This window comes from Penicillium expansum, assembly GCF_000769745.1.
Source record: "Penicillium expansum strain MD-8 chromosome Unknown contig268, whole genome shotgun sequence".
Taxonomy (NCBI): domain Eukaryota; kingdom Fungi; phylum Ascomycota; class Eurotiomycetes; order Eurotiales; family Aspergillaceae; genus Penicillium; species Penicillium expansum.
Window position 1 is genome coordinate 85,376 of NW_015971324.1, and position 11,040 is coordinate 96,415.

At 51.0% G+C, this 11,040-nt stretch overlaps 4 protein-coding genes across 4 annotated transcripts; 2 read left to right on the top strand and 2 right to left on the bottom strand.

Moving 5' to 3' along the window:
- Positions 1-594: 594 nt before the first annotated feature.
- On the bottom strand, positions 595-2,693 carry PEX2_077350 (putative PHD finger domain protein; the record flags this gene model as incomplete). Its single annotated transcript, XM_016745005.1, has 2 exons — positions 595-735; positions 798-2,693. 2 exons carry the CDS (start codon positions 2,691-2,693, stop codon positions 595-597), a joined length of 2,037 nt encoding a protein of 678 aa, XP_016597923.1.
- A 1,355-nt stretch (positions 2,694-4,048) lies between these two features.
- Positions 4,049-6,023, top strand: PEX2_077360 (uncharacterized protein; the record flags this gene model as incomplete). Its single annotated transcript, XM_016745006.1, has 2 exons — positions 4,049-4,596; positions 4,652-6,023. 2 exons carry the CDS (start codon positions 4,049-4,051, stop codon positions 6,021-6,023), a joined length of 1,920 nt encoding a protein of 639 aa, XP_016597924.1.
- Positions 6,024-6,495: 472 nt separating this feature from the next.
- Positions 6,496-7,587, top strand: PEX2_077370 (putative transcription regulator PAB1642; the record flags this gene model as incomplete). Its single annotated transcript, XM_016745007.1, has 1 exon — positions 6,496-7,587. One exon carries the CDS (start codon positions 6,496-6,498, stop codon positions 7,585-7,587), a length of 1,092 nt encoding a protein of 363 aa, XP_016597925.1.
- Positions 7,588-8,043: 456 nt separating this feature from the next.
- On the bottom strand, positions 8,044-10,351 carry PEX2_077380 (putative forkhead transcription factor Fkh1/2; the record flags this gene model as incomplete). Its single annotated transcript, XM_016745008.1, has 3 exons — positions 8,044-8,110; positions 8,170-10,148; positions 10,238-10,351. The coding sequence occupies 3 exons, from the start codon at positions 10,349-10,351 to the stop codon at positions 8,044-8,046; spliced, it is 2,160 nt and encodes a 719-aa protein (XP_016597926.1).
- Between the last annotated feature and the right edge of the window lie 689 nt (positions 10,352-11,040).

Sequence of the window (11,040 nt, forward strand, 5' to 3'; positions counted from 1 at the left end):
AAGATCTACGCCTTGGTGGTCTTCTCCCATTCGGATTTTTCTCCAGGAAAATTCCGGAGAGATATTAGTTATTTGAGCTTTAAATTTTTTAGTTCGATGCGTTCGATTTCGAAGTCTCGGCTCCAGAGCGGATCGTAAAATGGGCCGCGAGCTCGATGTCGTCTTCTGACGACTATTAGTTCGTTACTTGGCTTCTTGTATCGTTCATCCAAGGAGATTTTGGCCCGTGCTTGGTGCATCATGTCAATAGTAGATATGCTGGAAGTATACCTCAAATGTTGATTCATAACAGCGGATTTATATCACGAAATAGGTGAAAACACGGAAAAGGGTCAGTTCAATCAAGTTATATCGACGAGTGCAGTTCCCGAATTTGGCTACAGCACTCCGACATTGGTACGCGGTCCCGGGGCCTCGCAATAGTGCTTCCAAGGGTCCAGGGTTGATAAACATATGATTATTTAATAGAAAGAAAGAAAAGGCCGGAAACCCAAAAGCCATATGACAGTACTCCGTACACGAAAAGGGGAAAGAAAAAAAAATAGCAGCAAACGCATCTCGTGGTATCATGCAAGAAACATCATTCAAATCCAATTAACGTCGCGAACTCCCCTTGATGATCCCATCTTCACCCTTGTGCAGCTTGACACGGCACTGGGGGCAGTACCACTTGGCCGTGCGAGAGGGGACTTCAGTCAGACCCACGCAGTTGAGATGGAACCATTCACGGTCACACTACAAAAAAACCCCAAAATGTTAGTATTCTGTTAGAATGTGTCATAATAGGGATATCTTACATCCTGGTTCTCGCAGCAGATCATCGTTCCAAAACTAACATCTCCACAGAGACAGTATCGGGGCTCATTTGCGTCGATCTGCTCGAGGACGCCGTCTTCGTCTACACGGACATCCTGGGAGTCGCGGATGCTGAGCCGCTTCTTTCCTGGCTTGGCTTTGCGGCGTCCGTAGCTTACTGCTGCGCCGCCATCTTGACCGGTAGAAATGGGACCCGGTGCCGGACGCTTGCGCCGGCGGGCCGGGCCAGGAACACTTGGCGCATGTGAAGGCTCGCGGATGGGTGTTTTGTGCGCGGGTGTTGCGCTTTTGATACGGCGATCGCGTCCGCTGGCTGCTATTACGGTCGGGATGGTAATGAGGTTCCCTCCTTCGATCGAGGCGGCGGCTACAGAGCGCCGTGATGAGGGCCGAGTGACAGGCGGTGTGGGTGTAGTGACGACTGGTTGGGCAAGGGGTGGGTTGGAGGGTCCAGAGCCTGTGGGGCTAGGGAGAGGAGGGGATATTTTGGCTTCAACTGCGGGGGACATGTGGGTTTTGATTGGGGGGATAAGATCGTTAGTTTCTGCGACTGGAACGGCTCCTCGGCTGGATCTGCGCCGAGACGCGCCAGCGCTGGAAGTGGGCACAGCGAGAGGGACTGGCGTTGCGACCGGGGCAGCAACTGGAGTAGGTTTTGGAAGCTCGGGAGCTACAAGTTCTGTTGCTTCGGGGATAGCCTCTTCCCGTTTCCTCTTCCGTGATGATCGATTCGCGGCTGGAGGTGCTTGGGCGGGGCTTGGCAGAGGCTTGAGCAAGACACCACCTTCGCCTTCCATCAATGCTTGCTCACGGGCCAACTGTTCGCGTTTCAACTTCTTTGCTTCGTTGAGTTTCATTCCGCGATTGCTCAGCTTTGTCTCCTCCAGATCTTTGGCAGCCTCCCCGCGCCTGGTTTCTTCAATATTGTCACAGTCAATGAACTCCCCACCCGTCTCTTCTGCCAGGGCCTTCGCTGCGCGGTATGCTTCCCAGCCCCGGTTTGCCAGGGCCAGCTCACGGTGGATCATTACTTCACTCGGCTGCCACACAGCATTCTTTTTCATCTTCTTCCGCAGCCTGGTCATCTCCCATTCCGTCAATCGCAGCCATGGCAGGTCCTCGCTGCCCAATTTCGCATCGGCTGGCGGAGGTTTCAACTGCGCAAGGGCCTGAGCTGTCGACGGTCCGTTACCCAAGCTCATGCGACGTGCTTTCTCCTTCTTTGGGGGTCGAGCGGGCTTGGGGGCAGATTTAATGAGTTCATTCTCCAGGTCCGATTGCTCAGTACTGGCAAGCGGAGAATCTGGATCAAAGGCCCCATCACCACCTAGCACACGCCTCCTATTTTTATCTCTCCGATTTCGATTGTTATCCAACCGAAGGGTGATACGCGTTGTGGCATCCTTGGTTTTCTTGCCTCCGCGCGCACGCTTCGGTGTAGGCTCGGGTGGGGGTGATGGTTCCTCAGAGGCAGGTTTGGGTAGTGCTTCGAGTTTCTGGCGGATGCAACCTAATCGATCGAAGTGGCGATCTACAACATCGTAGAGACGACAGGCCTCGGCATATGCCGATTCACGCGCATTGATGGCACGATCGACCTGAGACGATATATCTTTGCGCAGAGCGATTGGGTTGGGTCGGTTATCCGAAGAAAGGTCTGGGAGCTGACCGTAGATCTGAGTGAGCTGGTGTACCGCTTGCGCCGAGTCGAGGTATCGGTCATCGAGGCCGCGGATGAGGGTCAGGGAGCGGATTAAGTCTGCGGGGAGGTATTCGGTGTAGTCGATAAAGTCTGTGACCGTAGCCTGCGCGTCAGGATCGAAGGGGCCATCTAGGATAACCCCTCCGCTGTCGTCTGTGTCGTCGGTCATGGGCATGTTCTAGCACGATGGTGGTGGATGTTGATAGATTATGGAAGGGGGATTTGCGACTTGAAATTTCAATCAATGTTGAGAGGTAGCAAATTCACTGCGATTCTGCAATGTTAAATGAGGACATCGAGGGGTCTAGGCATCAGATAACAGATGGAGCTGGTTGCCTTGCTGCACGAGGTCCTAAAACAGCGGATGATAGTTATTCCGATGCCGTCTGGGGAGCTCCAAGTCACGTGGATATCTCCATCCAGTAAACCGAGTCATCACGACTGGAATACTACGTAGTTACATGTACCTACATGTAGTATGTACTAGGTTCTTATATCGGGTACCGGTGCTTCGTTTTGTCCACTTTAGTACTCACGAAGTATTCCCCTTACGACGAACTTCGTTCAGTTACCCTCTCCCATACAAGATTTCCTACATCAAAAACTGAGTCAGTTGGATTCGACCAATTAAAATGGCTTGCTGATCGATCTCCATAGGCACCTCTTAGAAGCTCCACCTCTCAGAAGATCTCCAAGAGTAGCAAGTCCAGCCCTTCCTCTCGGTGTGAAAATCAGTCAATTATGAAGCTTGTATAGAAACATAAGAGTTTGCTATAGGCGAACAAATAGAGCCACAGGAGTAAAGCGATGATACGGCCATTTCAGGCTATGAATTTATATGTAAATTTAAAGGATATGCCCGTCCATCTCATAAATCGCCGTGTAGTATAATGTATGAGCACTTTGAAATTGCGAGAACCCCGGTGTAACGAGTATTTTGCCCTGTCTTAAATGGTTATATATGGCTCGCCGTACCTGGGGGTCTACCTTTGAAAGTTGATTTATATCTAGACTCAACCCTGGTCTTTTTATTCAAGGGTTGATTCAATTTCATTTGACTTTGAAAAGTCAAAGTAAAGTGCTGAGTATTTATGTCTCTCCAAGATATATCTAGACAAAAAATTGAGCTACGAAGCTATTCCCCCCAAATATCTTGTCGGCTATCGGACGGTATCACCTGGATGTATGCCATTGTGACAACCAATTATAGAGAAGAAAGAGAACTACGAGAACAATAAGAGAGATACGTTGATCTCTTTAATGTAGTTCACTACAAGCTACATATACATATGTACATACTCCATGCTACAATGTAAAGTACTATCCATCGTTCTTTCCCCAGTTCAAACGTTTACATGGCCCCTTCCTAATTGATCGCTCTTTCCAAATTGAACAATTTTAATCTCAAAGACATAGCGTGCGCGTCCGGTCGCGTTTGTTTATATTTTTAAATTTATCTTACTTGTTTTGCCTCCTCTTCTCCTCTTCATCCTTCTCAATTTTGCTGAAGCTTTATCTCAGCCCTTCAAAATGAATGTCCGTGAGCGTCTGAAGATGCTCCTTGAAGGAGATGAGGGTCTCAAAGACTTGGATACCCACTTGAACCAGGCTCGAGCCGTCCAACCTGCCCCAGGTGCGGATAAAGCTGACCCTGTCGAGTCCAACAAAGCTAAGCAAGGCGTAAGTGGACATGCTCTCCCAGTTGATTTTGACCCGGAGAATGGCATGGAGTACCGTGGCCAGTTTCCTTTGTCGTACATTCGTACCCATGTGGTTGGAGAGCTAGCTGGGTCGGAAGACAAGCTTTTGACCATCGAGCAGGATGGTCGCCCCCACGGTCGTACCTCGAAGATGCGCCTTGATCTCTCTGGCTTGCCCAAAGATGACTGGGGCGGCGGCGGTGTTTCTGACAGGGATTCCGACGAGGAGCAGGTCACTGCGATCCCAGTTTCCCAGTCGTTCACTTCGGCCGTCACAATGGCTCGTTTCCCTTTCAAATACCTCCAAGGAGAGAATTCCAAGAGAGTTAATGAGCAGTTCTATAAGAGGGATAAGTTCTGGAGTCGAACCTGGGACCTGTTTGTGAAATGTGAAATTCATCAGCAAAGTACATCATCGCTAATACTCACCCAGGTATTATCTGTCTGTCCCAAGGGTTGTTTCTCAAACCCCGTTTCTTTTGATTCGCACTTCCCAAGCTCAAGCACTGCTCGAGGAAATCAATTCGGCTCTGAACCTCAATTTGACTCTCACGGGCGTTGGTAAGGAAGGCCTCGTGATTGAAATTGACGATGAAAAGCTGCCGCAGCCTGTGTACCTTGGACGAAGCAGCAGCCGTGATCGAAAGGCTAAATTGGAGGGCAAGGTTCCCTCGCCTCCAGAAAATTGGGGACCCTGGGCACAGCTGGTTGAGCCGCATGTTTTCGAGGACTTTGAAAGAAAAATCAAGCAGTCTATCGCCACAATCAAGACCAAGAAGAATACCCAAAAGCAGGCAGCCCAAGATGCTCGATTGAAGAAGTGGCAGGAGTGCCTATGCCGTGTGCAGGCCTACTTTGGGCTGCGTCCTGTGTTGCAGCCGAATGTTACACAGCCGTCGTTTGCCAATGGTCAGATTGAAGCGATTGATGTTCTGAAACCTGTCAAATGGGCCTTTCAAGATGCCCCCATTTTCATCAGCATTGATCTTGAGTGGATGGACTGTCACGGCTCTCTGGGATCTCTGACTGAGGTCGGAATTTCGACTCTGGATATGTTGGATTTGGAAGATGTGTTCCCTGGTGATTATGGAGAGATGTGGGTGAAACGAATTCGATCCCGCCACCTACGTGTGAAGGAGTACCGAAACTGGGTTAACGATACTTACACTCCCGGATGTCCTGGTCGCTTCCGATTCGGCGAGAGTGAGATGATTCCATACGCCGAAATTGCGAACGTTGTGGACGCTGCATTCCACCCCCCATACATGGTTCCCTTGGAGGAAGAAAAGATCGCCGCACACAAGTACCAGAAGCGCACCGTGATCTTGGTCGGTCTCGACCTCCATGGTGACATTACCCATCTCCAGAGAGCGGGAAGCCAGGTTTTTATCAATCTGAACGAAACATCTTCGGTCATTCGTGAGACTGTCGAAGTGGCAGAGCTGTACCGTGTTAATGCCGGGGAGAACCAGAACCGGGGTCTTCGAGCACTGCTGGGATTGCTGAATATTTTGAGTCCTGACCTGCACAATGCCGGAAATGATGCATACTACACCTTGCACGCTCTTCTGCGATTGATGTTGAGAGCAGCTGGGGAGAAGCCGTGGGGCTATGAAAGCGCCAAAGTCGGTAACGACGAGCCCAACGTTAAGCGGAGTGATGAGCGCAAGGGTGAGCCCCCTGTCACGGCCAATACCAAGAATCAACACCAGGATGAGCGCGATGGACCCACGTTTGAACCCGCGGCTGCAATGTATGAAGAAACCGACAACAACACTGACGAAGTCCCCGTTTGGAGTCACTAAGACTGACGTCCAACTGCAACGATTGATAATTCCTGAAAGTGGGAGTGACAGAGTGACTGGAACCTTTGAAGTCAGTTTGAGAATCGTTTGAACATGCCTCGTTTGATGCCCTTGAAAGGATGAATGGACCCAGCGAGGTTTCAATTTGAACAAAATGCGTGAGATTAAAATGTGTGAAAATTAAAAAAAAAAAAAACCAAGGGGATGTATGGCTAGTTCTAGCTTTCTATGATCTGAGCTGAATGAAATCTCCGCTGATTTGATATGAAATATTTTCTCGTTCCAAGTAATGTATACACGTTAAGAAGCGACTGTTAAAAGTGGCCATGGAATTGATATACCCCGGATGTTATGTCCCCCTGACGACATAACATGTTCATCCCACTATCGCCCCCATCCCACAATTTTAATCTCCGATCTCCCCCTCCAACACCAACCTCCTCAAACAATCACTTCAAAAACCAATGACAAAATGACAAGTCGAGGCCCCCTAACCGCGTACCTGCTAGCAAGCACTCCCAATGCGCTGAAGCGCGCAACAACCCACCCTTTCCTCGCCTCCGCCGGCCGCGGCACCCTCCCAAAATCCCAACTAAGCCAATGGCTCTCGCAAGACCGACTCTACGCACAATCCTACATCCGGTTCATAGGCCTCCTCCTCTCAAAAATCCGTCTCCCAACCCAAAACCCAACATCACCAGGCCCACACCTCCCAACCCCAGAACACAATGCCATAACCGTCCTCATTGATGCCCTCGTCAACATCCGCACAGAACTCGAATTCTTCGAAAAGACCGCAAACGACTACGGCCTAGATCTAACAGCAATCTCCGCCGAAGAAGGCGGCTGCACACTCACATCCTGCGGCCGGGGCTCGGACATCACTACTTCCGGTGGTATCTCGACCACCGGCTCCGGAAGCTGTCCCGGCATCACAGGCGGCGAGGACGGGTGTATTCCATCCTCCAACGACAACGACCCGAGCAGCGCACCCGGCCACGGTCTATGTGCGAGTCAGGGGGAGTGCCAGATGCCTTCCGATGGGGGAATTTGTGCGCCTGGACCGCAGTTCAATGAGTCTGGACGGGGCGTGGAGCCTTCTGCTGTTGGTGGGGATGTTGGGGGGAAGGTGGGTGTGCAGGATGGTGGTGAGCGGTGTGGAACTATTTTCTTCTGTGCTAGTCGCACGACCAGGGCTTATATTGATATGTTTATGTCTGCTGGGAGTAGTGGGGTTTCTATTTTGGAGGGGTTAGCGGTGTTGTGGGCTACGGAGGTTTGTTATTTGAAATCTTGGAGGTTTGCGGCGGGTTGTATGCGGGAGGATGGGAAGAGGGATTATACGAAGGATGCAGATGGGGGTGCATTGAGGGAGAAATTTATTGAGAATTGGGCGAGTGTTGAATTTGAGGGGTTCGTTGATCGGATTGGGGATGTTGTTGATGAGATGGCGGGGCAGATCAAGGGTGCGGAGGAGTTGGAGATTACGCGGGGAAGGTGTTTGGAGTGGTGGAGGCAGATTGTTTGGTTGGAGGAGAAGTTTTGGCCCAGTGTCGCTGAATGATTTAAATAGAGTTATCTGATCAACTTTAGATCAACTTTAGATCAAATTCAAATGTTACTACAATTTCTAGGGCTGTGCATATTCTTTTGAAGTTGGAAAAATATTGTATATAAGATATCATACATCTGACCCGAAGCCCATACATACAAGGCCATCTAGAACGGGAAGACAAGGAAAAACAACAAAGCAGACCAAAACAACAACGCCGTCCATAACCCCCTCGAGAGAATATTAAACCAAACTCCGATTCCCAATCTCTGCTCCCAAAACAATGACAATGTCATCGAGCAGACCTTCAAAAACACAAGTATAAAAATGATCAAACCCACCCAACACCATTCGTAATGCGGAAGCATGAAGCATGAAGCAAGTAGTAAAACATATGGACACAGTCTGTAAAATGGACATGTTGTACATCACAAGGTAGACAGTCTGCACCAACCATCGCAGTCAACATCAAGTAGCAGCCGCACGGGCAGCATTGCCTAGTTGTCGATGGTATGATCCAATAGGTTCGAAACCCCTGGAAATAGTATTAGTTTCTGCGCTTGCAAGAAATCGATGTAGCAAGAGGAAACATACCTAGCAAGATCAAACCCCGATCCATTATCATCTTCCTCCTCTTCCCGCTCTTCATTCCTCACATGAGAATGCCCATTAGATCCCATATCCCCTGAATCCGACTGGAGCGGAGGCAGAGTCCGACTGGAGCCAAGCCCATTCGACGTCCCGGGTTTGCTGGGACTAACAAGATTCGGCGGCGGGGGAGAGCTACTCGGGAACCCGCCGATAATGCGGTCCTCGACCTCACCCTTCAGGGGACTCATGTCCGGCGGTGGGCGGGCGGGGGTACTCCCGATATCAGCGAATTTCCAGAACTGCGCGGGCGAGCTCATGGGCATGAACTTGGACGGGATCTGCGCTGTGCTTGGGGGCGGGAGACGGGGCTGTTGGCGTTGTGGGGCGGGGGTGATCATTGAAGAGGGTTCTTCGTTGTAATAGGACGAGGAGAGGACTGGCGGGGACCCAGCGACGTTATCAGACATGCCGTACGCGCGGGCCAGGTTGTTGCTGCTGTTTTGCACCTGGGTGGAGATGCTGGAGTTGTGGTTGTGCGAGCGGGATGGAAGCGGCGAGGGTTCGTCGTAGTCGCGTGGATTCATGTGTCGCAGTGGGTGGTCGGAGCCGAGGCCTCGACCGAGCCGGGATCCACGCTCTGGTGTGTATGCTTCCACCGGGGCTACGGGAAATGAGCTGAAGCCCGGGGAGGAAACGGGTGGTGACTTTCTCGCTGTTGCTGAGAACGAGGTGTCGAGTTTGCTAACATTAGTTCCACGCGCTGATGACGGTGGCTCTTTTGTTGCCGGCGAGGACGGGGCAGATGACTGCGTGCCGCCCTTGCGTGTTTGCTTCTTCCGGTACTCCTCCCGATATTCCACTGCGATCTGCCACTTCATACCCTTGCCCGGCTCATCGGTCCGGCGGGGGACCTTCTGGAACGCCTTGTTCAGCGAGAGATTGTGGCGGATCGAATTCTGCCAGCCGCTTTGGGAGTGTCGATAGAAAGCATATTTATCCATGATCCAATTATAGATGCTGTTCAACGTGAGCTTCTCCTCCTCGCTCGAGAAAATGGCCTGGGCAATCAGCGTCGCATAGCTATACGGCGGCTTCAGGTCCTTAGACGAATCCTTGCTGTAATCGATCTCCTCCGTGCTCTCCATCATCATGCCTCGATTATAAAGCGGAGACTGTTTAGCCGTGCGCTGGCCAGCGGTATCCGGCGACCGCGGCGGGGGCGTCACCTGGCGCTTGAGGAACTTCGGAGCAGGCGCCAACGAAGGCCCGCCAGACGAAGATGGTGGCACAGCCTCGTCGTTCTGGGATTGCTGAGGATGGGCATGTTGCGAGGCATCCCAGGAAGCCGAAGCCGGATCGGGCTCTTGTCCACTAGCAATGCGCTGGGCGCGCTCGATAAAGCTGGGCTGAATATTGGCCTCGTCGCCGGGCGTCACAAACATCATTTGTGTATTGGCCACCTCGATGATGTCGCCACATGAAAGAATCGCATCTGTTCCGCGCTTCACAATGACATTGTTCAATCGCACACCGTTCCGGCCATTAACACGGATGTGCCAGGCAGGCGTCTCCTCGCCATCATAAAAGATCTCGGCATGCAGTCTCGACACGAATTTGCTGGGGCCCAAGTCGACATGAACATCTGGCAGCGCACGAGCCGCAATTGTGACGGGGCTGGACTGTTCGACAGCCCGCTGCTCGCGGTCCGGTTCGCGGCCGATATTAACATGCAGGGTTTTGACGTAATAGGTCCAGTTGCGGCCGGCGATCTTAGCATAAGCCTGGATGCGCTGGGTATTCTCGGTCTTGGTGTTGGAGTGGTCGCGCGAGACGCGCAATTCCTCGCGGGGTGTGTTCAAGTACGAAATAACCAGATCGACTAGGTCTTGATTGGTGGCGGGTTCGTGTTCGCCCGCTGAGTCCTCGGCTTCGTCGCCGGACTCGTGTTTGACGTTTCGGGGAGGGGAGGTGCGGCGCTCGACCTGCGGATCAGAAGAAAACGGGTCTTAGTTCCTGTTTGTGCGGGGATATATTTTGTCTCAGACTAAACACATGTTTTTTTTAAACTCACCTTGCGCTTCTTTGCGGATGGCCGGCTAGGCGATGAGTCCGGGGCCTCTGCATCGGAGGTTTCTTGCAGTTGAATTTCCTTGCGCCGCGCGCGACGGCGGTTTGTGAGCGGCATATTTTTATATAATTCGCTCTTCCTTCTCTCCGGTATGTGATATTAGCGAAGTCGGTTCACAGATGATTATTTTTTTCCTCCGGTTGCGTAGGCAATGAAGTCCGAGTCGTAGTACTCCACAAACAAGCGCGGGGCACTAGAGAGGAAATATGATGGCAAGCCGAAGGCAAAAAAAGGCAAAAACACAGAGTTTAGTAAAAAAAAAAACAAAGAGAACTCTTCCAAGGTTGGATTCGGATTTCAGCGCCCCCAGAATCGGAAGACCGTTCAGAGGTAGAACCAGAGAACGAAGAACGTCAGAGCATGGGTTTGCCACCACGGAAGAAAGGAAAATGGAAAAAGAAAAAAAAAGAGAAGCCAGTCAGACTGTAAACAATACTAAGAGGCTGGATATCTTTTTTTTTTAAACACAGAACTCCCCCAATCGAAAGGTTGATATTGTGTGGCTGGATGTTATTATCGATAATCCCTAGGCCGATCGACACGCGCAATGGCGTCTGTTTGGGGGGGTGACCGCCTTGTCGCGTGGAGAACGTGTAGAACAACAACGGAAAGGACAAGATAGAAGAAAGAGAATGAGAGAAGAGAGAGAATATAGGAAAGACAAATAGAAGAAGAAAACAAAGTGTACAAGTAAGAAAAAAAAAAGAAAATGAAGTGCGATTGGGATGTGACCGTAAACAGAGTGG